Raw genomic sequence first — 27,209 nt, 5'->3', positions numbered from 1 at the left:
ATTTTGCATTTTAACTCAGAACATACAATTTATCAAAAAGTTAATAATATAGTTTCAAATAATATAGTTTCAAATTTAGTTGACCGAGTGTTTTTACTTGCTGACAAAAAATTCATTCTAACAATTTAAAAATAATTACTAATATCCTGAAAAAGAATAATTATCCATCTTTATTTATCAAAAAATATATACAAAAACGTATCAATAAATACTGTAACGGGGGAGGTTATCTAATAAAGTGGAAAATTTATTTAAGCACAAACTCCCATGAGCTGTTCTTCTGCACCCTGGCGGTTCATGAAGCGTCTCAGGTGCTCCTGCACCTGAGACTAGAGATCCTTTGCGAACTGCCAGGCACTCTCCACCTCGTTGATCCCTAGACGTACGTGTCTGAACTCGAGGAGGAAAGTGGGCTGCTCCGGGATACGGAAGTGGTTGTAGACCCAGTGCGATGCCCCACAAATTTCCCTGATTCCTGGGCATTGGCTTGTACTGTCCGACGTCTGGGGTACGCCGGACTTAAGGGGCTGCACCCCCTGGTCCACGGTGGACTTCGAACGTTTGACCTCTTTCTGGTCCTCTGTCTGGGTTCAAGCGTCCCTGGAAGCCGTCTTCAGGGAGACCCACGATGCGTCCCGGAGAACATCCGCCACCGATGCGTTGTTGCGCTCCCTTCGGGTGGTCCCCTGCAACTGGACCCTGGCGAAACTCCGCAGATCTTCTATTATCTACGTCGCATCAGGGCCCAGTTGCAGATCTAATAACATCTGCGTGACCACCTCGAAGGTCTCCTCTTCCACGACGATTCTCCGGACCATCTGAAACAGTCAAAACAAAAATTCCCGGATGAAACTCCCTGCGCGAAGAAAAACCCTATCAAACGCCGCATCCCACCGAGTTATGCATTCTCTCGCTATTCCTTGCGGGAACGTCCTGGCCCTCGTCGGTTACCGTTCGGGTTTATCGGCCCAACCGTCCTTTTCACGACGGGTACGGTCTTTTGAGGCCTACCTCTCCCTCTAGATTCCTGTAAGGGGAGAATTGTTGCCTCTTGATTGACCGGTGACCGTCTCTGGGACCTTTCGAGGTCGACCACGACCTCTCTTGGTTGGGGCAGATACCGGCAAATCCGACGTCTCGGTGGGATTATTATCTATGGCCGTGGGGGCTGCTAATTCGATCCGCTCGCTCGATAAATCCCGCCTCAGATTATCGCACGCGTTCGCGGATTCATTCGCCTCCAACGGTTGTTCCCTTTGCGGCTGGCGAGGATCGATGACTTTCTTGCTTTCCTCTTCATCACCCGGACCGTAGTACGGCTTAAGGTCTTTGGTATAGAAGAGTTCGGGCAGGATCTCCAGCTGATTGCCTAGTCTGTACGTGTTGGAACCACAAACCTCTTCAATCACGTACGGACCGGCGTATTTCGGCGCCAATTTGGCTGAAATGCCTTGGGCAGCCGAAGAGAGAATCCTGTTCCTTTTCCAAACTTAATCTCCGACTTTAAACTCGGGTTGTCGTCTCTTCCGGTCATAATAAGCCGCCTGACGCGCAGCTTCCTACTTTGACTTGGAGTTGGCCTTCTCCCATAAATTAGGGAGCTCCTTCATATGTTCAGCACAGTCTACTACAGCTTGACCCTCCGAACATTCAAGGGCCTGCTGATCTTGGGTTCTTTTGAACGTCAAAGGAAGTACCGGCTGACGCCCAAACATGAGCATCGCAGGACTATATCCAGTGGCGCTATGACTTGCCGAGTTCAACGCGAAGTTGAAATCTGACAGGTGTTCGTTCCAGCTCTTATGATCACGGCTCACGTAAGACGTGATCATGGTTTTGAGCGTCCTGTTTACTCGCTCAGTGGGATTCGCTTGGGGATGATACACGGGAGTCAAGGGGCGCTGTATGCCGTTCATCTGGAGGTATGAATCGACTTCCTGATTCTTGAATTCGGTTCCATTATCCGATAAGAATACCTCTGACGCGCCAAACCTAGTGACAATCCTCTCATGTAATTACCTTGCGATTGTCCTCCCATTGGCTTGCGTATCGGAACGCACTCTACCCAGCGAGTAAATAAGTCTACAAAGACTAAGATGTATTCAAAACCTCGAGAGCTTTTGGGAAACGGACCAGTGATATCACCGGACACTACCTGCCAGGGTCGTGACATTTGTCAACGACCAATCAGCCCGCAAGATGCTCTTTGTTCCTCCTTGCACTGCTGACATACCGGGCAACTCTTTACGTACTCCCTGACCTGATCATACATCTTAGGCCAGTAGTACAAGCACCTAGCCCTGGAGAATGCACGGTCTTGTCCTTGATGTCCTGCCGTAGGAGCATCATGGACCTCCTGGAGCACCTGGTGCCTTTTCTCCCTAGGCACCGCAAGCTTCCACGCTTCATCGTTGTCCATGGACCCTTCACCGTCCTCATCAGGCTGCTAATGATACAGCCTCCCTCCTACTACCTTCCAAGTAGGGTGAGAGTGTAGGTCTTGACATACTTCCCGGTATTGTTGCAAGTACCAGGCGTCAGTGGTCTCCGGCTGACTATTTATGGCACTCACTTCAATCCCCTCCTCCGCATAGGCCCTAGATAATGCGTCTAGCACCACGTTGAGATCCCTCCTTCGATATTCAATATCGAAGATATTGCCTTGCAATGCTAGCGCCCATCGCGCTAGTCTTTCCGTGGGATTTCTCATATTGTGGAGCCATTTTAGGCAACTATGATCAGTGGTGACGCTGAAGTGATGCCCCTCAATATACGGCCGAAACTTTTCAATAGCCCATACCACTGCCAAGCAATCTTTCTCGGAGACCGTATAATTCCTCTCAGCGCTGTTGAGTGATCCGCTGGCGTATTCTATTACACGCTCCTCCTCATCGACATCCTGCGTGAGGCCTGCCCCGATCCCACTGTCACTGGCATCAGTTTGCAGTATAAATTGACCGTTAGGATCGGGCGATTGCAGTATTGGGGCGGAAGTCATCACCTCCTGAAACCTCGTGAAAACTCGCTCTTGCTCCTCCTCCCAAGAAAAACGGACATTATTCTTTGTCTGGCGGTTTATAGATTCAACGATCATGGTAAAGTCGGGTATAAAACATCTATACCACGAGGTCATTTCCATGAATCGCTTTACCTGTTTGACAGTCCAGGGTGTTGGATATTCTAATATCGGTCGTATCTTCTCGGGATCTGGTTGTGATGTTCGTATCACTTATAATAATAATTCAAACTCTCGTATCTAGCTAATGAGTAAGAATTTGTTTCTGATAATTTTACTCTACTTGTCGATAAAATAAATAGATAAATCAAATGTACTCTAATAATAATAAATAAATCAAATATATATAAATAAGTACAATGTTTCAGTGAAAGTCAGACGATGCCCTAGTTTCTTATGGTGCGAATTATCCCATAAGCAGAGCTAAAGTCTTTCTTGGATAGGATATAATTCGGCCCAAGTTTCTTATAGAGCGAGATGTTCTATAAGTCGAGCTCGAATTACGAGTATAAGGAAGGAACAGTCTTGCTCAGTTAATCACAATGAGAGAAAGAACTTTTGTATTAGCCAAGTTTATTCAGACTCATGCGCTCACCTTGCAAGGCTAGAAGTGAATGCTAGCCTGTGCAAAGGTGGGCGTATTTATACACAGATTTTCCCGCTTATTTTTACAGGAGAGATGTCATCGAATATTCGAGAGACATTCGCGAATTTTGAGAAATGAGTTTCCTTAATTTACAAGTAAATAACTATTAATAGTAAGCTTTTAACACATGGATACTTTACAGAATTTGTTATTTGTTGATTTTATACAATATACAATTATCGCGAATCGTATCGTCAAAAGTTATTAACTAATAAAATTAATTAACGTGATATTACAATATTTACAATAGAAAATTATTAAATTTTTATAGAACTTTATAGTTGATTAATTTCGGAAGTATTTTATAAAAAGAAATATTTAAATTAGTTAATAACATTTGCTTTTGTTTTATATACAACTTATTGTTTAAATAAATTATTAATTGTTTATTTATTAATAACAGTTATTATTCAGCTGTTATTAATGAAACTAATTCTTACTCATGTCCTATACTTATTCATTTTGCATTGTGACGGTAAACGTCAAATTAGCGCTGATTATTTAGCCTAGTTGCTGCCTGTGAGGGCAGCACCTGCCGGGGGGACGAAATTCGTAACTAAGGAATTCGGCACGCGAGCAGACGGAACGCGCGCGATTGAATTCGAACCAGTGAAGCTTAGACCATCGTTGTGTCCGCCCGCTTTCGTTATCGTTATCGCCTATTCACGAGCCATCAACGTCAACGCATCAAAACAGAAACAGCAGCAGCCAGTTATCCGAAATTGTAGCCGCCAAGGTGCCATCCAGCTACCAGTTTGAAGCCAGGACGAGTGTGTGTGTGAGGTTTCGCCATCGAGGGCGAAACCATAACGTGCGCGAACTCGCGACTCGCGAAATAGACAATAGAAACTGTTCCGCTCTGTGCGAGTTATTTGTGTTTTCTCCGATCGCCTGCAGATATAAGGTAAGCTGGCCAGCTTAATTTCGCGATCGCGATTGCATGATTGATAATTAATTTCCGATATCCGAAGCGTGCGAGTAACGGCTCTGACAACAAAGAGCAGCGAGCGTCCCGGCAATACGTGTTGCCGACGAGCGAGCGTCAATGTAAACAAACGCGCGGGCCGACCTTCTGTAGATTATGAGGAATAATAAAAGATCTAGTTCGTATTACTAACAAGTGCTTTTCGATTCACTTATACCTCATAGCTTCCACTCACTTTCCTTGGATAAGAGGACTTACTGGTTGACTGACGCACGTTTCCACATGCTCCCCGATTTACGTACTAAGCATAATTAACTACGCGCGTCCTTTTAGTGTAATTGCGCGAATAAAATAATTAAACGGTTTTACCCCGTTACAGCATATGTATTATATACATTTTTCTAATAATTCATATTTTTAGCTTAATAAATAAATCAACTTTGCATATTAAAATTCATTAATATTCAATAATTAAATACAATTTGTGTTATTATATTCTGAATCTACGTACTAAAATCTGTATAATAAATGCTTTGTTCTATTAAAATTATCTCTAATTAACATATTTTTCTTAATATCAAAATTCATTATATCTACATCTATTACTTTTTGACGTCACGCTATTTATTTTGATTATGAAATGAATACAATCGAGTAAACAGTGAGGTAGCTCCGCTTAATGTATTGATTTGAATAAACAGATAGATGTTTTAGACTGGTTGCGGTAATCCAGTGATCTAATAAATAGCTCATACATAGGACCGTTATATATATATATATATATATATATATATATATATATATACATGGTCTTACTCCATCCTGGTTCACAAGAACTCCCAAGTATCTGACTTCCGTCTTGCAGAAATGGCTTTTGGCTTTGTTGATGGTTAGGCCCGCACCTACAATTCTCTTTAATACCAGTTCTTGGTGCCGCTTATGATCCTCAAGTGGATGGTCGCTGTTCTCATCTGCGCTGAGGTTTTCCAACTCGTCACAGACTGTATCGAACCACGCTTGTCAGGTTTGCCTCGTGTCACCCCCCCCCATCCCCACCTCTTTACTGCGTGTGGTCTCTTCAAAATCTGTGACAGTGTACTCTCCTAGCAACCATCTCCCAAGCCTAGCCGCCTGCTGGATGACACTTCCATCCTTGCGGAGCTCCAGATCCGCCAAATAGCGTTCGCGCTATGCGGAGGTCAGCTCTAATGCCCAATTGTCGACTTGAGCTGACAACAGAGCCATCTTGCTTCCACACGGGTGTAGGATGCGGTCGAGGTTTAAAATTATCGACCTAATCGTCCACTACCGCTTCCTATCACCCAAGGTATGAGCGGGGTATACACTATTTAGTGCAACTATCCTTAATGCCTCCTTTTTATAAGGCACAAACTCGCGAGATTATGAGTGCATGTAGTCTCCGCAAACTATCTAATAATATTATGAAATATCCTACCAAAGGTCGGAGCCTGCTGGTTACTTGCTCTGTCTGGCTAATATTTCCTGGACTGCACGCTTGGGTCGCGCTCTCTGCCTTTATCGTCGTTCAGGTGCTTCTAACCCCCCTTTATCCACCAAACTATCGCTAAAATAAGTTAACATCTGACTAATCCGAACGATCTGAAATCACTTCAACTTACTAATAATTATCGCTTTCGGCCCTTTTTACAATAAACTTAACAATTTATAAGTAAACAAGTTGAAGTGATTTCATTTTTTCCCCTGCAGAGGGCGTACCGCTCATGATCTCGCGCTACCACCCGCTCAAACCTTCTTAAGCGTTCGCGCAATCGTCTCTCTCTCTCTCATGCGTCGATTACCTTCGACGCACCATCCTATTTGCACGAAACGGGTCTTAATACCAGTTGGGCGCCATGTAACGGAAGAGGTTATCTAACAAAATGGAAAATTTATTTAAGCACAAACTCCCACGATGCAGAGCTAACCGCCGCTTCGTTAAACACGTATAGTTATACGTGTATCCGCCTTTACGTCAGATGATTTCGTTTTAGTGTCTTCTTTCTAGCTGAGTTGAACTCACCTTAAGTCATTTGACTTGTGACACTCGATATATCTTTGGTGTGAGTGGCTTTATGCCTAATCCGCTTAATCCCCTAGATAAAATTGGATTAAAACCTATGCGTTTATAAATCGCTTAAGCTACTAGGAAATGAAATGACGTATTCGGCGAATAAAATTAACTAACTTTAATTAATAAAAACTACAGTCTTTTATGGGCCGAAAGACTAACGCACGCGAATAGGATTTACAATGAATTATTAATATTCGGTGAGAGAGAGTGAGAGAGAAGATTCGAAAATTACCGCGAAACTAACGCTGGGCGCGAATACAAAAAAGTGCAATATCACGATTAACAAATTACCTTCGAATGTATTTTGTCACGCAATAATAGAGGGAGGTGCACCTACCCTGCGGTGAAATTATGGTAATCAGCCGTAATTGTTGATGAAAGAATCAACTGCCGATACTCCTCCAATAAATCAGCTACGTTGTCTCGCCCTTCAATCGGCTGCAATTTGCTGCTGCTAAACTGCTGCTGCTTGCTGCTTTTTCTGCTGCACTCTCGCACGTAAAAATCGTTCCAGCAAAACTTGATAAAACGGCGGAACTCAGGGCAATATAATTTGGCGGTATTGTCGCGAAAACAGCTGAGGCGTAACTGACTATTTCAAACGCTCGCGTGCCCTCTCTTTCTCTTAATCGTTCGAACCAACGCGCGAGTAACAGAATCGCGAACGGATCGATTAATTGAATCGACTACTGTTGCAATACAAAAAAGGGAATAATAATTCTAAAAAATTATAAAATAAAAAATTACCTACAGTCGCTATTCCTAATAATTGCAACATCTTCAAAAATGTTCATCTGTGTTAAAAAAACATAACATTATGTCTATCTCCTTATTACAAAAACCATTACAAGAGTTTATCCGTTAAGGAAAAGACAAATCTGATTTATTAGACAACACTGGTATTGTCTACAGTTTTAACTGCAAACAATGTTCATCGGTCTATATAGGTGAAAGTAAACGTTCCTTAAAAATTAGATTAAACGAACACAAAAAAAACATTGATTCAGATATAGTAGTAGCTACACATAGAAGAAAACGCTAAGATATTGGATCATGAAAAGAATTATAAAAAACGAAGAATATCCGAAATGTTACATATTGGCTTACGTAAAAAAACGTTAAATAGAAAAGAGGATATACAATATCTTAGTCATATCTATAAGCCTTTGTTAAGATCGATGAGGAAGGGATGATCGATGAAAAATGTATATATGTGTTGAAATACTTAATTTCTTACTGTATTGTAACGTGACTGGCTACGAGCTATTCGTTTTAGTTTATCATAATTTTACTGTAAAAGAAATTAGGTATACACATATACATATACAGTCGAACCTCCATAACTCGAACATCCATAACTCGAATTCCTCTCTAACTCGAACTCTTGCCCTATTTCCTTGACTTTCCTATACTGACACATGTAAAAAAAACCTCTAACTCGAACCTCCCTAAATCGAACTTTTCGAATTCGAGGTCATAATTTTGCATAGGCTTTAAACGTGAATAGAGCGCCGACCGTCTCTGGGCATTCCCCGGGTTTTTCCCAACGACAATCGCCCTAACTTTATTGCCCTACCTGGCCCCTACTCCCACTCCCAAGTGCTCACACGTACTTGGGAGCATAGATGATTCCTTGGATTTCCCACAAACTGGCAGGACATAATTGCGATGCTCAGGTGGTGCAGGGTTTTTACCCAAAACTGTTGTGACGATTTTATTACCCTCGCTCTACATACATACATACTTGTTGTCGCTGGAATGATTGAAATTTTTATTGTATGCTGGTTTTCATTGCCTCCCCCACACTAATCGCAATCACCGTTCTTCGAACCGTTAAAAGGAAATCGAAAATCTGCAGAGGCAACAGTCTCCATCAGTTGTCCGTTGAGTACGTCTCTAAATTTAGTTTTTATTTTCGTTCTATCTACGTTCCTTATTACTTATCTACGTTTGTGTTTTTGCCAGTTACAAAATGACTTGTATTCTGAGCACATCAACTAAAAAAACTTTGAAAACTTTGACTTTAGCTGAAAATGTTGCTGTGATTGGAGAAGTTCAAAAAGGGGGGAAGAAAAAGTCGGAAATTGCTGCTGATTTCGGAATTCCTCGGAATACTCTTTCCACTTATCTGAAAAATAAGGATAAAATTATTCAACATTATTCGAATTCTCAGGCGAATCAGAGTAGAAGAAGATGCCGAGAGACAACGAATGAGGAATTAAATGGATGTGTAACGAAGTGGCTTAAACAAACTCGCGATAAGAAGATCCCCGTCAGTAGCCCGATACTTCAGGCGAAGCTCAAGAGTTCGCTAGCACTTTGGATTGTTCTAACTTCAAGGCAAGTAATGGTTGGTTGCAGACGTTCAAACAGCGTCACAACATTATTGCGAAAAAAGTGTGTGGGGAAAATGCAGCAGTCCATATGAAAGTAGCAGAAGAATGGACAGAGAATCTCTTGGAGAAAATTAGAGGTGTCGACCACAGGGACATCTTTAACGCTGACGAAACGGCTCTTTTTTATGAATGTTCGCCTAATAAAACGTTAGCTTCCAAGGGAGAAAATTGTAGCAATGGCAAGCTAAATAAAGTTCGCATCACGGTTCTTGTTGGAGCTAATTCTGATGACATTGAGAAGCTTTCGCTTCTAACGATTGGGAAATCCGTCAATCCCCGATGTTTTAAGAACTTTAAAACGAAGCCATGCGAGTATGAGTCTAACAATAAGGCATAGATGCTCGCGATATTTTTGAGAAATGGTTCCTCAAGTTAGATAGCAAATTTTCCAGAGAGAGAAGGAAAATTCTACTTTTCATCGATAATTGCAGTGCCCATGGATCAATCCCAGAACTACGAAATATCGACGTTCTATTTCTGCCGCCAAACACGACGTCTGTTCTCCAGCCAATGGACCAGGGGATCATCAATTCCTTCAAGAGCCCTTATCGGTCGATTTTAGTGCGCGACGTCTAGAATGAAAATGCAACATCGAGCAGAATTCAGGTGAAAATCAACGTTTTACAAGCTTTAAGGATGTGTGCGGAAGCGTGGTAAGAAATCAGTGCACAAACAATTAGAAATGGATTTGAAAAAGCAGGATTTCCTGTTGCAAAAGAGAACACCGTCATCGCCGAAGAAAGCCTACTTGAAGAACCGAAGTTGGGTGAGGAGTATGTGAGGATCGATGAAGACGTAGCTATTTGTGGCGAGCTTACGGACTCCGAAATTTTAGAAGAAGTCAACTCCACAGTTACCCGATGAAGAAGAAGGAAAAAATCAAGAACCATTTCCAGTAGTTCTATCCCCCAGTGAAGCTTTGGAATGTCTTGAAAAATTTAGAGTGTTTGCTGAATCTCGCTTAGATGTGAATGAAGAAATTGTGGCTCTCAGCTAACTTGATAAATTTACAACGAAAGAGAAAATTGCCAGTTTAAAGCAATTAAGCATTTCTGACTTCTTCACAAAAAAATAAAATCCCCCCCCCCCTCCTCCTCACATTATAAACAATCGGTCCTTCTAAGGACCAACAATTATTCAAACGTTAAACAAATAATTCATGAAAAATTATTTTATATAAACATTTATTTGAATATATCTGTATGTATATTGTTCTTATTGTAACTATTTATGATTGAATTTTATTTTTTTATATTTTTATGTCATAAATCATCTTTATATGTTGTAACGGAGAATTCCGGCCGTACCCGTCTGGGTTGCTCGCGACCGTCCGCACAAATTATTTATTCGGGGATTCGGGAAGCAAAAGACGTTCCCACGACTGAATAACGCGTCGAGCATAAAACGTTAAACGCACAGATTCGAAGTCGGGATGAGGAGTGATACAGCGGCGAATAAACACAACAGCGGATTAATACGCTAGCCTTTAATTGTCAACAAACGATTACAATACGGCAACCTCGGACTTACACACTACGAGCGGTACAATAATAAACGCGAACGCGAAGGTGAATCGGTGGCTGGTCAGCCTGCCGATTCCCTTATAAAGACTAGATATCATACAAATGCCCGACAAACACTTTTCGGTGATAGACCATTAACGGGTAGCCAGCAGGTCTGCTGTGCTACCAACCATAGACTGACGCCCAAACATGCAAGAGAGAGAGATAAGAGGAAAACACGGCACCGACCTCGACCTTCAGCCTTTCTGACGGCCAGAATGCTCCACCGCGTGACGTCACTGGTGCGCTCCTCGCTGACCGTCTCGCTGATGTTTGTTGTCGTCGCTATCTATCTCCTCGCTCGTTCTCTCGCTTGCTCTACGATGCTGCTCTCTCAATCCGAAACTCGCTCGTTGATTGCTGCTGTTGTTGTCTCCGCCTCCTCCCTGTTGCTCGGTGCTGTAGCACGTCCAAATTCCTCGCGCGCTCGCCCGCGCACCTCGCCGGTTACCCGCACGCACCGGTGCCGGGTATCTTGTGGGACACGGCTGGGCGCGACCCAGCCTCACGCTCTATCACTCGTCCGCGCACCGGGCGTGTCTCCGGAACGAACAAAACGTCGGCGAGGTCGTGAGGCCAACTCGGAAAAACCGCGACCTTTCGGTTAATCCGCGCGCACGACCTTCTCGGCCCAAAGCCTAGCAGAGACTCTCGAATTTTCCGCGGCGAATCGGCAATTCGAGCGCCCTCTCTCTCTCTCTTTCTCTCTTCTTCTGCGCCATCTGCGTCGCTCCAGCAGTCAGCTCAGCCCGTGTTCAGCACCTCGTAAACAAAAGGTCCAAGCATGAGTGTGTGTGCCAAACGTACACACTCTCAGCCTGGCGCGGCGCACGGACATTTGCGAGAGCTAAACGGACGAGATCGGCCTAGCCGAGATTCTCTGTCACAATGTACATACATACAACAAGTCGAACCTCCCCCTCCCTAACTCGAACACCTCTATAACTCGAACACCTATATAACTCGAACTTATGTCTCGGTCCCTTGCAGTTCGAGTTATGGAGGTTCGACTGTAATTATATACTATTAAAATTACTTGTGCAAACTCTATTGTTAATAATTTGTTGTTTTTCTATTAATAAAGCCTGAAGAGGTCAGCAAATGTGCTGACGAAACGTTGCTGAATGTAATTAAAATTAAGTGATTTTCCATTTATCATTATTTCCCTTCTTTCCATCATTACAAAATTGATCATGTTAATGTCGTATGTATTGATTTTCTTTCATTTACTATTATTCTCCAGGAGTTAATCCAATTTTGAAGGTGAGTGTTTAAATAGTTTTGTAATGTTTTGGTTTACTGTTAAGTTACTGTTTGGGTGTACTGTTAAAATTCCTGTATCATCTGTATATGTTGTTGTTAAGATATTAATAGACTTTGGTAAGTCCGAGGTATATAACAGATATAATATTGTACCTAGAACAGTACCCTGTAGTACTCCTGCTTTTATTAACTGATGTTTTGATACGTTTTTATTAATTTTAACTTGATAATCTCTATTCTGTAGGTAAGACTGTAACAATTCATAGTGGGACTGAGAAAAAAATCTCTTCAATACAATAGCCCTGTATGCCAAATCTTGTCAAAAGTCAAAAGCCTAAATAACATCCAGTAATATACCAGTGCAGTATTTGTTATCTTCGATGGCTTTCCTCGCTACAGATAGTATTTATTTACTTGCTCAATTATGGAGTGATTACACGTCAAACCGAATTGAAGGTCAGGGATAAGTTTTTTATTTAGTACTCGTATTATTGAGTTAATTCTAGCTAGAATTTTAAAGGTTTTAGAAAGTACTGATAAAATGCTAATCGGTCTATATGATGTTACAAATTCTGATTCTTATCGGGTTTAGGTATTAAAATAATCTGTGCTACTTTTCACTAGGAAGAAAAATAGTAGAGACGCAAGCATGTATTGAAAATAATTGTTAGGTATCTTATTGCAATTGAGGGTAACATTTTGATAATTTTTTCTGTGATAATTTCAGAACCGCGAGCTGTTCTATTTTGAATATTATTAATAATTTGTAATACTTCCTTTATTTTAATCATGTTTAATTGGTATACTGCCTTGGACGTCAGACTTTCTAGTAAGATTTCTTCTTCTTCAGTCATTATTCTTTAGCGAGGCTTTAATACTGCACTAAGATGATTTGCGAACGTTTCAGCCTTTTCCTTGTCTGATTTTGTCCAGTTACTACCAGGGATTCTGATAGACGGTATAAATGTAGTTGGTTTTTTAAGTTGTTTAGTAGCTTTCCGTAATGAATAATCTGTTGTTTCTGTAGGGCTCAGTGATCTGAGATAATTCTACGTTTGTGTGTTTTTTTCTTCATATAACATTTCCTTTAAATCTTTGGTTGCTTTATTCACTTTAGTTTTGTTTTGACTCTATCTAGTTATTTGATACTTTTTTCTTAACAATCTCTTTTCTTTGATTTTTTCGATTATTTTAGTGGACGTGATTTGCTGTGTTTAATTTCTATTTATTGTAGTAGAGCATTTTTTAATAGTTTCAGTTAGAATTACTTTGAGTAAGTTGATGCTGCTTTCTATATTATTATTTTATTTGTTTTAAGAGATACATTGGACGTTATGCGTTCCTCTATGTAAAGAGCATATTTTTCCCAGTCAATTTTTATGTTATTGTTTACTTTATTAAATATTGGAAGTGTGTGCTAGTGATGGCACAGCTGAACATTGATCGCTAAAAGTAGATACTTTATTAAATATTAGGTGGTGTAAAGTAATCACTACCGGCGAATTATCTGATTTAGATTTATCAAACATGTGAACAACTTGAACAACTGCTTTGATATTTCTATCTCTCTCTGATCGTTGTGATTTTATTACCTGTACATATGTTATATTTGGTCTAACTCTATTAACGTTAGTATTGAAATTTAAATTTGAATTTTGATGGACTTGAATACTGTTTTGATTTAATGTTTTTTTCTCTTAGTCTAAGAAATAGTTTTTGCTGTAATTGCTTATAAACTGGGCATCTTTTGTAATTTGCGGTGTGATTTTCTTTATAATTTGCAAATCTTATTTCTTTTATTTTTTGTTTAATTTGACATTCTTTAATTTGGTATTGTTAAGCACATTTCACACACAGCACATGTAACAATTGTTTTTTGTATGCCTGTATTCTTGGCAGTTTTGACATTGAGGAATTTCTCTTTTAACGTTCGATGGCTCGAATTTTATTATCGTGTTTGATAGTCGGTTTACTTTAAAAATGTCCTGGCTTTTATAATCATGTTCAGTTTCAACTGTGAATAGCGACAATGGTAGTTTTGTAATGTGATGCCTTATATCATGAATACTTCATATTTTATATCCATGTTCTTCTATGGCTGTTTTTAATTCATTTTTAACAACTGACGGGTGAATACTTCTTAATATAACTTTGAAACCTTTTTCTTCTTTGCGTTCGTAAGTGTAAAATTGCGTGTTTCTTTCGTTGAATGCAGTAATGATTGGCAAATATTTTTCGGAAGTTGTTGACTGAATTTTAATTTTTTCAAACCTATCACTTTAAAGGTGTAATTTTCTTTGGCTATTGAGTTCAGTAGATTTTCTAACAGTTTAATATTCTCTAAATTGTAAACGAAGGTCGTAGGGGATTTGCTTTTCAACTTACTTGCTTCGTTGTTTTTTTCTTCACTATGATTTTCTTCATTTTCTTGAAGTATTTAGTACCTGTTTCTTGTGTTACTTAGCCAGTAATCCGATAATTGTGCTTGTCGTTTTTTGTTTTGGGTTTGGTTTTCTGGGGTGTTTCTTTGTCTTTCGCCGCTTACGATTTTCCAGTTTTCGTTGTTTTTATTGGGAGTGGTCTTGTCATCTCCTGACTGAGAGTTATTTCGACCGTTGTTTTCTTTTTTTGAAGTTTAGTAAATAAAATTTTGAATTTAACTGTCACTTCACTGATTGGCCAATACTTTAACTTTGCAGGTAAAGCGCAGTGTTGGCACGTCTGCATACTTCAGTTGTTAAATGTTGAATGTAATTAAAATTAATTTCATTTTAATTTTGACATGTTAACAATAATTACAGTAGTCGAAAATGACTGAATACTTTATTATATTAAATTATTTATATATTTTAGTACTTTGCTAATTTTTTTATTTAAATTGATAATTTTTGAATTATTTTTTTTTTCAAAAATATTTTAGCTTCAAGGACTAAGTTTCTGTGCTTTTTTTCTTCTAATTTTCTGTGCTTTTTTTCTTCTAATTTTCTTAACCCTTAACTGCTATGTGGGGTAGATTTACTCCAGACAATTTTTAACAATAAATAAAATTTATTTTTTTTTTTTCAACAATTTTTTTCAGTGTGTGTAACATTAAAAATTGTTAACCTGAATATTTTTTTGTAGTAAAAGGTTTGAAATATACTAGATAAAATTTTCATAGCAAAATATCTAGAATTCTCTGATTTATTCCGTTTTTCGGGCTGGGGTAGATTTACCCCACCGAGCAGTAACGTGGCCAAAATGAGGTGTGCAAGTTAAGGGTTAAACTGCTTATTATGGGATATGATAATATTAAATTATAATGCATAGTATCCTCATTGATGTCACTTCTGCTACACATTCTGCTATGAGCAGCTCTAAGTTTTCGAAAAAATTTATTATTTGTTTCTTGTGGTTCTTCAAAGAAAAATCCTATTGGTTCCTTAAAGTTTCTCATTATGTCACATTCATGTATGAGTAATTTATGTATCGATGAAGGCATATTATACGAGGAGTATAGTTTTACACACACTCTAGCCATTTTTCGACAATATTTTTCAAATTCATCAATTTCACTTTTCCGTGTACAAAATATTAATTGCATAATGGCATAAAATCTGGTCAATAGTTTTTCATCAACACAAATAATTTTGAAGCATCTTTTTTCTTTTTAAAAAGGTATACGCAATATTGCTAGTGTGGTGTCTGCACCTAGCTGGACTATATCAATCGTTAAATTGCAACTTTTTTTTAAAGACTGTTGAATGATCCTTTTTTTCTCACATTTAGTTTTTTTTTATGCCCTCCTCTTCCTTGAGATTTCTTAAAATTAGAATTATAGCCAATGTGTAAACAATATTCCATCATTCTGATCCAGCAATGCAATATTGTCAGACCTCATTTTATAAACCTCTGTTTTGCAGTTCAGTTGCAATACGTGATTTATTTTGTTGGCATTTTTCAGAATAATTCCAAACACATTACACGTACTTGGAGCATCATCCTCTGCCAAAATATGACTCGTTTTTTTATCAATCATGGTACATTTCAAATCAAAAGTTATATTAAATTGTATCTCCTTGAACTCAAAAATATAATTTGGAAATTTAGTCATCAAATCAGAAATTCCTTTGTACTATTTCTCAACTACTTCCTTGTTTTCTTTCATATATTCAAAATTAATGGAATGAGTATAAAAGATGGAAAGTTTTTGATTTTCCATATTATTTCATTATTATCAGTTTTCAATTGTCGAAGCACTAAGCTGGATATGAAAACAGATGCATTCGATTCAGCAGTTTTCTCATTATTCGTACTGCTTTGCTCAGAATCACTAGAAAATTGGTCAATTAAACGATCATGATCGATGAAATTCCAAGTTTGCCTTGTAGTCTGCTGCCCTGAAGCTCCATCCAATCGCCACTTAACTAAAAAATTTTAATTTGTACATGAATTTTTCAGTTTATTTTCTTCTACAAACATTAGAATTAGTTCAACTGTATGCTCAAGCAGGGATATTATGTGTACTTTGGTTCCATGATTTCCTACAGCTATATTTTCAGGGTAGTAAGCCTTTATGGCATTGACACTTATATAGTATGGGGGGTAGAGTTTATGACCATGATGTGGTATTAGCTCTTAATTTTTCATACTTTGGCTTAGAAAGCTCCAAATCCATGAGCTGTAACGAGGTGGATTAGCTGGTACAAAGGGGGTTATTAAAGAACAAACTCCCACAACACTCCTCATGTAATATAATCAAGACTCGCAAAGTAAACATTAATTTCATTATTATCATCTTCAGATTCTTGTTCTTTATATATTAATACTAACGATAGCTCTTCTGAATGATTAGAAAAATGATTAGAAGCTAGTTCTTTCGCCATTTTATTTTTCGTTTTTGAACATCCTTTATCAAAGAATTTTCAAGGTCAACAAAGTTTAGATATGTTCAAATGTTTTGAATCATCGTTACACTCTTTAATCTCATGGTTAAATTGTTTTGGTTTTGAAAATTGATTTCTATAACATTAATTAAAAAACCGCTACGTTTGCTTATAAAAAGTTTCTTTTGGTGGCCACTTTTTACCTATTTTTCTTTTGTAACGGGATGGATTAGTTAGTACAAAATGGGTTTATTAAAGATCAAACTCCCACGATGCAGAGCTAACAGCCGCTCCGTTAAACACCTATGAGTATACGTGTATTCGCCTTTACGTTAGATACTTTCGTTCCGATGTCTTCTTTCCAACCGAGTTGAACTCACCTTAAGTCACCTGACTTGTGACACTCGATCTATCTTAGGTGTGAGTGACCTAATGTTTATTCCAACTATCCCCTAGATGAAATTGGTTTAAAATTTAACCGGTGATGGGTCCGTTAAACTAAAAGGAAACGAAATAACGTAATGCGGCGAATAAAATCAAAATCGTTTATGACTAGAAAGCTACAGTCTTTGATGGACCGAAACACTTACGCACGGGAATAGGATTTACAATTTTTAATAATACGGGGAGAGAGAGAGAGAAAATTCAAAATTCTACTGTGATAACTAACGCTCGGCGCGAATACAATAATAGTCGCGATAGACAAAATACTACCGCAAGTATTTGTCACGCAGAAAAAAGGGAGGTGCACCGACCCTACGGTGCAATTACAGTGATCAGCCGTAATTGTTGAAGAGAAATAACGGAAGGTGCTCCTCTGTAACCAGCTGCGCTGCCTCGGTTACGAAGATCGGGGACTGCTGCAATTAATGCTGCTATTCGCTGCTGCTGCCTTTTGCTGCTAATTCGATTGTCTACGATCACTCGCGCACGTATCCAAAAAATCCCAGGAAACAACTTTTGATTGGCAAAACAGCGAAACACAGTGGAAAATAATTTGGCGGTACTCTCTCATAAGCAACAACTGAGGCTTAACTGGAACTTTGAACTCTCGAGCGCCCCCCCTTTCTCTCTCTCTCTCTCTCTCTCTCTCTCTCTCTCTCTCTCTCTCCCTCTCCCTCTCCCTCTCTCTCCCTCTCCCTCTCCCTCTCCCTCTCCCTCTCCCTCTCCCTCTCCCTCTCTCTCTCTCTCTCTCTCTCTCTTAGACATTCGCTCTAGCATCGCGAGTGCTACCGAATCGCGAACGTATCGATTGATCTAATCGACTATCGTTGCACTTTATATTTTAGAATAAAATATTTAATTAATTTAACTCTTAAAATTTTTTCATAATTTTCAGATATAATAACTCGTTTTGATCTTAAGTCATTCATAATTATGTCAAGATAAGGTTTTTGAGGATCTCGATTTTTCTATAACGAGTTACGTAAATCTAAGAATTTTAGTTTACGTGACACTTTCTTTCGGCTTGATAATATCAGCATAATTATTCAATGTTTTGAATGACTCTTTAATTAAGTTTACGTGTTTTCTCACATGCAATGTATTTTGAAACAAAAATAGGGACAAAAAGAACAGAGTTGAAAAATATGGATTAACATAAATATTTTTCAAATAAATTTAAGCTTAATGCGAACAAATGAATTTTTGAACTGAAGACAAATTATATTTAAATGTTATAGAAATGTAATCATTTATAACGGGTACCTAAGCTTTTTATATATTTTTCTGGTCATAATTTTCTTGCGAGTACTAATTAATTAACTTGTCAGCAGAGCAGTAACTTCCATTATTGAATATAAGCATTTTATCATAGTTTTTAGATTGAATCTGTGAGTTTCACTAAAAGTGACAATTTCTTAAGTGAAATATAGGGGAAATGAAAAACGTAGTTGAAAATGAGTGATAGATATTTTTGTAATAAATTTATGACAAAGGTGAATTAATACTAATTACTTGTTTTTCTCAATTGAAGAGAAATACAACGATAGTATAGCAATGTTACAGAAGTTTAATTATATACATCGAAACCTGAAACTCTATACAGGGTGTCCCATTTTAAAGGAACCACCCCGAAATTTTCGACGGTTGGCGTTGTACAAAAAAATTGTACAGACAACAGTTGTTTGGGACAATGGGGGCAACCTTTCTGTGAAATCCGATTTGACCTTGAGATTTATTTTCAAGGTCATTTGAAGGTCAAAGTCATTTTTTAATAGGAACCCATATTTTTGATCCCGGATTCGGAAAGAGCGGAAAATTCTACGTTCACATAACGTATTATGTGTGGGGTTCGGTTAACCGCCCCCCCCCCCCTCGACTAAGGTCATGTAGGGGTCAAATTTATGAATTTCTTCATCTATGCACAGGAATGATCGGGCAAGGGTAAGGTTAATTGTAATAACCCAATAACTCGATAAACCCAATAACCCGATAACTTGAGTTGCTGGCACTTTGAAGACACGAGAAGACGAAAAGAATTGAGTTGTTGGACACCAGCGGCCTGATATCAAGGAAATCGCGAGTCAACGTCTACCTGCCCACTCTGCGCAGTCACACCGTGGGCAAACAGAGATACGCCGCGAATTTCTGGCCCTACCCCAACGATCGCCCTATTTTATTTAGGTACGGCGATCTAGTGTCCTTATAATTAGTCAGGAAAAAGGGGTCAATCAGGCTTTGTGGCGGAAGCACTTCGAATGCGTGGCTGAGACCCCCCGAAATTCCCCGCCACAATGGATATTTTGTGTTTCCTGACTTCAAATATAGTACCTGATTTATTATCTTAAAATCACCATAAATTAACCAATTGTCTGTTGTACTTCAGCTTTACAAGGAGAAATTGAATACTGTTATAGGATTCTTTAAGGACAGATGAATGTCCTAAAGGAAGGGCTGCGTATTTATTTCCATTATATAACAAGACAGCTTTGAGGTTGTCTGTAAAAGTCTATATATGGTAGGTTATGTTATTGTGGAATGTTATTATGGAAGGTTATGTTATTGTAGAATGTAGGATAAGATTTCGAATTAACGAGTCTACACCCTTTATTTTTCATTTCTCTTACTCTAATTCTCTAATCCTCTCTCTATTACTCAGAGCGTCATTACCTCTCTTCTCCGCCCTAAATAATTGGTGACGAACCGTACTATCTCGTTACAAACAAAAAGCGGAATGAAATCTAAAAAATTTGATACTATATAACAAAACATACAATATAGCAGATATTAAGCTGTTGCTACCCTTGAACATACTATCTGATACTAACAAATTTTTGCCAATCTATATAAAAAAATATCTTAAGGATCCAATCGTTATTTGCTACTCAAATGTGCTCTTTAATACGGCAAAGTTTGTATCACTAACAAAAATAAATCACTTATATGTATATCTAACTATTAGCCCGCCACTCAAACGTGATCTCTAATACTGAAGAATATGCACCACTAGATAAATTTTATAATTTATACACATCCAACCATAAAGCCGTTACACTAGTGTATTTTTTAAGTCGATCAATTTATGAGAACAACTAACAGTGAATGCCAATATTTTACCAGTTCATTACCAAAAAAAGAGATATTTAATAATATATTGTAAACGGATACGTAGAAACTAAATAACAACGAAACTCATATTTTATTCAACATCATATATTTTCAAGATTCATGAAAATCTGAAATTCAGGAAAATAGTGCTGAATATCGAAACATCAATTTATTTAGTTATGGCACCCTAATCAATTGCAAAATTTTAAATTTCAAAAAATTAGAGTGTATAAATCTGAATGGTTACAAAACTAACCATTAAACTAATTGGGCTATTGAGATATTACGTTATTAAAAAATAAGACATGTTACAGGATTCGGAGATTAAGAAAATTGAGATGTAGGGGTCTTGGATTATAGACTGGTAGGTTACAGGGTTGGGGAATTAGGGATATCGAGATCTGATGTTGTACGTTCAAAGTATACGTGGTCCGAGATTTGAGGGAATACTATATACCTTGATATAAAGACATTTTCTTCTTCATATCTTCTTTTCTGGACCAAAAATGATTGTTACATTTTGAGGTTAGGAACTTTGAGGTTCTAAAGTAGTTGTAATATTAAATATGTATTCTACGTTTCATAGAACATAAATATACTATATCAGTTCATATCTTAATTTAGCGGGTTTCAAGGTACTAGTGAAATATCGAAAATACTTAAGTTTTAATTTTTGATATCTTAGTGAAAAGAAAAGATGTACAAGATTTTGAGGTAGCATTTTTTAGGGTAAGCGTTCTACTTTAAAATCACGCTATCTGTTTAGAAAAAATATTATTGATGGTAGTAGATGATGTAACGGGGTATGATTTTATGAGGAGCTACACCGTGTACGGGTTGCAGGTTTGCCTTGCGTGTGTGCGTAGATGAGCGCGTATTGCGGGAACGTTGGCGCACACTTTAGCGGTGCTCTGTGAACTTTTAGAAGATCTCAAAAACCTTCTCTGCGGCAATCCTCCTGCTGCTACCTTATCTCGGGCATATGCCCGTGCTTCCGAGCGAAGTCCCGGTTGGTTGCTACCGTTATTTTATTCGGCAGCTTCAGCCTCGCTCGGAAGTATTTAGGGTAAACTCAGCTAGCTGAAAACGAAAACACGAAGTCGTTTTGCCACAAGGAACGATGAGGGAAAGGGATTCTAATAATGGGCCAGTCAATGATTATATCACATAGAACGTATTTATCACTAAGGCGTCCTTTATTTTCTCGACATTCATATATAACTTTTGGGTCTACGTTGCTATCGCGATTAATAACACGTGGCATATACGAGCGCCACCATCTTATCCGCTGCCGCCTACGAGCCACGCTCATTCGCTTTTGCTACAATTATTGTTCACGCGCGATTGCCGTTTGTTATCTTGCGATTACACGTAAGATCGCCGGCAATTTCACTCAAACGCGCGAAACTATTAACGCGAAGCTGGCCAGCTTACCTTTTTGTCGCTACTCGCTTTGTCTCTTGGTCTCGCTGGAGAAATTGTCTGTCTTGAATTGGGCGTCCGTCGAATTACTTGCGCACGATCTCTCAGGATGCCTTCTTCTCTCAGCTAATGTCATTATATCACAAGTCGCGGCATTCTTCTTTAAACACAAGAAAAAATCGCGCTCTGTAAGGGCTACGTCCGTACGCCGCGAGCAACTATCCTAGACTCCCTTTTTTCTATATTTATCTGTCTCTTCCCGCGCAGTGCGCGGCTTCAACTCGTGTCAGGCAGGTGCTATCCCTCGCGGGCAGTCGTCCTGACGAGGTGAGAGCGCGGATGTAACGTTCATCGTTACAATGACCATGAATACAGCTAATAATCGTGTTTTTGCCCTTGTACGAGAGGGGGTCAATAAGTTTTTATAAAATCCAAGAGATGGCGCTCGTCACGCTTAAATTATGTTTTTGGCAAGCAATACTACTAACTAGATATCGTACCAAATTTCAGCTTAAGTCTATTTTTGTGTGCGTTGGTTGAACAAAAAGTTATTGGTTTATTTGAAAAATGGAAAAAACAGAGTTTTGAGCTGTGATAAAACATTTTCATTTGAAAGGCCTTACACCAACAGAAATCACAGTTGACGTGAACGCCATTCATGGCAAGTCTACCCCTTTTTTTAAAACTGTTTATAACTGGGTAAATGAATTTAAACGCGGCCGTACAACAACAGAAGATGAACCTCGTTCAGGACGCCCCGTAGAAGTGAGTACGCCTGAAATGGTCAACAAAATCCACGATATGGTGTTGAGTGTTAGAAGAATAAAATTGCGAGAACTAGTTGAGGCCACAGGGGTATCAAATGGTACAATCATTGTAATTTTGCATGAAAAATTGGGGATGAAAAAAATATCAGCAAGATGGGTGCCGCGTTTGCTCACTGTTGAAAACAAACAAACTCGCGTGGTCACCTCTGAGGCTCTTTTGGCACGTATACGTCGTAATCCGGAAGATTTTTGGCGTCGACTCGTAACTGTAGATGAAACATGGGTACACCACAACACTCCAGAAATCAAAGAACAGTCCAAACAATGAATTACCGCAGCAGAACTAGCCCCAAAAAAGGCAAAGACAGTAAAGTTAGCTGGCAAGATTATGGCCACGGTTTTCTGGGATGCGTATGGAATCATCTACATCGACTACTTGAAAAAGGGCTAGACGATCACTGGACAATATTATGCGTCATTATTAGATCAGCTGAAAGAAAAAATCAGAGAAAAACGTCCTCACAAAAAAAATGCCTCTTCAAGACAATGCTCGAGTTCACACGCGTGCAGTTTCGATGGCAAAAATTAATGATTTAAAATTCGAATTAATTGACCATCCACCATATTTGCCTGATTTGTCTTCCAGTGACTTTTTCTTATTATTTCCTAACCTCAAAAAATGGCTTGCCGGACAAAGATTCACGTCGAATGAAGAAGTCATCGGCTAAACAAATGCCTATTTTGAGGGTTTTCAGAAATCATATTTTTCTGATGGCTTAAAAAAACTGGAAGACCGTTTAATAAAATGTATCGACCTTTAAGGAGATTATGTTGAAAAATAAAAAAAAATTACACACGCAAAACTTTTTTTTCCTTTTTTTTTGTAAAGACTTATTAACCCCCCTCATAGGTTGGGATAACTTGAAATCCTGACGTATTCGGTTAGGATTTAGTGCATTAAAATTCCTTCGCGTTCGGGACTCTTTATTTTTACGGGCCTGTGTTATTAGCCAAATGTTATCAGTACAATGAAGTGAATATTGTATCATTTTTTATTAAGGGCTTACTCTCACATTTCTGTATAGTATTTTTTTTCAGCACCATGAAGAGTGAATGGACGAATTTAGATATTTATATTTTTTTAAATATACTCTACTATATTTATTCTTCATACAAAATAAGTAGGTTTTCGTTCATCTTACAGTTTTTTACGAGAAATTGTAAGATCATACCCTGAAGTAAACTACGTAACACATGGATCAATAAGTCCTGAGACTAACCCAGAGATGGCGCTCGTAGTAAACCAGTAACCACGTCTTTCTAGAGTACTAACCTTTGCTTGAAACGTGTCAAAATTTTAAGTCGATCGGACCAGAAACAGCTGAGTTATCGAGGTTGGAGTAAAGTCGTTTTGTAGTTTGTTTAAAAAATGGAAAAAACCGAGTTTCGTGTTCTGATAAAATATTGTTTTTTAATGGGTAAAAACACCGTGCTAGCAAAACAATGGATTCAAAAATATTACCCGGACTCTTGTCCATCAAAAGCAACGATTTGTTGGTGGTTTACCGAATTTAAACGTGGTCGTACCGACACAAATGACGCGGAACGCTCGGGTAGACCTGTGAAAACCGTTACACCGGAAAATGTGAGTGAAGTGACAAAAATTATAATGAAAGATCGTAAAGTGAAGCTCCGTGAGATTGCTGAGATGACACAGATATCATATGGAAGTGTATTTACTATCCTTCATGAAAAATTGAGCATGAAAAAGGTTTTTTCCAAGTGGCTGCCGTGATTGCTTTCGATGGAACAAAAACAGCAACGAGTCGATGATTCAGAAAGCTGTTTATCGCTATTTACTCGCAACAAAAAAGATTTCTTGCGTCGTTACGTGACCATGGACGAAACATGGATACATCACTACACTCCAGAGTCGAAGCGGCAGTCATCTGAGTGGCGCACAGCTGGCGAAAGCCGTCCGAAACGTCCGGAAACGCAGCAGTCAGCTGGCAAAGTGATGGTGTTAATAATAATTATTATTGTTAACAATTATTATTAACAATATTCGTGGGGGGGGGTCCCTGGTTTAACCATTTGATTCCCTGGCCTAACCCTTCCATATTAATTATTATTAATGTTAATAGTTGTTTATAATTTTTGAGGATGGTTTCTAGGGCTCCTAGTCCCTAGGGACCCTATACCTAGTGCTTTCAGTCTAATTAAATTTAAATGTTTTTTTTTTAAGTTATAAATATATATTATTGACAATTTACTTGCTACATTGAAAATGAAACGAATAGAAAATAGCGACGATTTTTGAAAAAAATGAAGAGACAGACCGGAGAATCGTACCGGAGTCCTCTGGGTTGGCAGGCTAGCGCTCTACCACTAGAGCCAATGCGACATGTACCTTAGAGGATGTATATTGTGTATATTAGCTACACACGCATACATTTGGTATAGGGCCTGAGGATGCGGAGGAGGAGGGGAGCGCATGCTGTCTATAGTTCTGGACTGATGGGGATGCGCTACTATAGTAGTAGTAAACGTGCGCGCTCTCTCTCTTTCTCTCTCCTACGCTCTAACTCAGCGTGGACCACAGCGCGCGGAGGAGTAGGGAAGCGCATGTGCAGCTATGCTTACTACCTACCCTCTTATCTTAAGTTGACTATGTCTATCACAAATGTAGATCACAGCTGGTTTGAGGGTGATCAAGCTTCTCCACTACTTTTCTAGAAGAGAGAAGAAGATTGCAGCTATGTCTTGCTATCAACCCTCTTTATCTTATCCTCATATTATAGAAAAAATATTACCTGTTAATATTACGAGCGTTCGGTAGAATTTTCAACAGTCAGTCTCAAGGGAAACTTTAAGTTGGTCACAGCACATTGTGAAATTAGTTTTCTATTTATTTGTGAAAAAATTTTTGTTGGTGAAAAAAAAATGGAAAATATAGTTAATGTTTGTCAGTTTCTAGTAACCATAAGTAAACATTTTAAAAATAAAAAATAATTTATGTATATAATTTTAATAATTTTTATTTATAATTTATAGAGTACTAATGATATCCCGCGCGAGCTGCTGTATCGGCTGCTCATTGTTATTTTAAACGCAGTAAGGTCTTTTTTATATTATTTAATATTTAATATTTAAATATTTATTTATTTATTTATTTTCAGTTGCTTAGGTGTGCAGACAACGCACAACACGTTGCCCAACTCACCCAGATTATTGCAATTGTTCGTGAAGTAAGTATATTAATATTATTATTTAATTCTATACATGTACTTATACAGATTTTTCATTTTTCAGTGGATCAAAGAATCAATGACTCAAAGACTGGTCGCGAAACAATTGGCCTATCAAATGAAAAGACCGTAGAAGAGCGAGTGAGGGCGCAGCTATGTCGCCAGAAGCGCGCAGAAATAATGAGAAAAAAACAAGAATTCTCACGATTAGAGCGCAAGAGCAAAGCTGAGCTGGCCAAGACGGTGCAGGATGAATTAGCGGACAAAATAAAAAAAAGATTAGTTCCTGTAAAATCATGGTCATCAGCATCGCCCTCATCTACATCATCTTCAGGATCGGAGACGTTGTCATCGTCGTCTACGTCTGCATCGTCTACGTCTGCGATATCTACGTTGTCTATATCTACGACGTCTGCGTCTACCAAATCTGCGTCTGTAACATTATCGATGCCTTCGCTTGATATTTTACAACATGATGAGGCAATTGATTTGTCTACTAAGGTAAGAAAACACTTATATTTATTATAAAATTTATAAATTTTATGCGTTTATTTTAAACAAAATTAATTAATATTTTACAGAGAACTGTGCCGAAGAAGCCACAAATCAAGATTAGTGAGGCTGTTCGGCATAGAATAATTATGATTCCGGCTGAACCGACAACGAGAAAGCCGACTCGCCCCCTCAAGGTAGTAGGAACGCATAAGAAGAAAGAAGACAAAATAAAAAAAAATAATATTGGTTTTGTACTAATTAATAAACTTATGATAAATAATAATAAATAAATAATAATAAGCTTATGCTGGCTAAGTTTGGGTCCTCGGAGAGGGGGAAGCGTCTCTAGTTTGCTAGGTGCAAACTATTGGCTACAATTTTCCGATAATATTCAGCAAAGCCCAGCAACATATTAAGAGGGATAGTCACATCAAAAAAACCTTGAGCATTACATATTAAAACTTCATTGTTATCACCATTCCATCCGGCATTTTCAGCGATAGAGCGTTGACGTGGGTTGAGTGAAAGCCAATTTTTCATGAGGCTCGTTAAGCCTACATTTTTCACTTTATCCATTTCAATAGCATTTATTTCATATCGTATTTCCTCGAACAAATGACAAAGGGCGTTGTTGACTAATAAAGTGTTCTCCACTGGCGTAGTACCGTCCGGCTTGGTCAACCGACCACAAATATGAATCATACTGCGTGATGGAAGCAGAGATAAATCTTGATGTTGAATTGCTATATGGATTTCATCACTATTATTGAAATATGATAATGAATAAGTCTGATGCGTATGAACTTCATGATGAGCTATAGACTCATCGAAAGCGACACCTGAATGAATGTCTAGAATTCCCTCCATATTGTTGTTGTTGTTTTATACAGCACACTAATATGCACAATATTTTCTTCCACGATTTTCGACGACTTTCAGTCTCAAGCTTTTCAGGAATAGCCT

At 38.5% G+C, this 27,209-nt stretch overlaps 2 protein-coding genes across 3 annotated transcripts in view; both read left to right on the top strand.

Moving 5' to 3' along the window:
* The window catches only part of LOC131662996 (beta-arrestin-1), a 254,472-nt gene that overhangs the window by 28,944 nt on the left and 198,319 nt on the right, over window positions 1-27,209 (top strand). The window lies entirely within an intron of this gene.
* Window positions 8,652-9,412, top strand: LOC131663014 (tigger transposable element-derived protein 4-like). The gene is made up of 2 exons (XM_058933070.1): window positions 8,652-8,951; window positions 9,041-9,412. The coding sequence occupies exons 1-2, from the start codon at window positions 8,652-8,654 to the stop codon at window positions 9,410-9,412; spliced, it is 672 nt and encodes a 223-aa protein (XP_058789053.1).

The sequence above is a fragment of the Phymastichus coffea genome, unplaced genomic scaffold, assembly GCF_024137745.1.
Source record: "Phymastichus coffea isolate CEN01 unplaced genomic scaffold, Cenicafe_Pcof_1.1 PCOF00029, whole genome shotgun sequence".
NCBI lineage: Eukaryota > Metazoa > Arthropoda > Insecta > Hymenoptera > Eulophidae > Phymastichus > Phymastichus coffea.
This window is presented reverse-complemented; position numbering and strand designations above follow the sequence as displayed.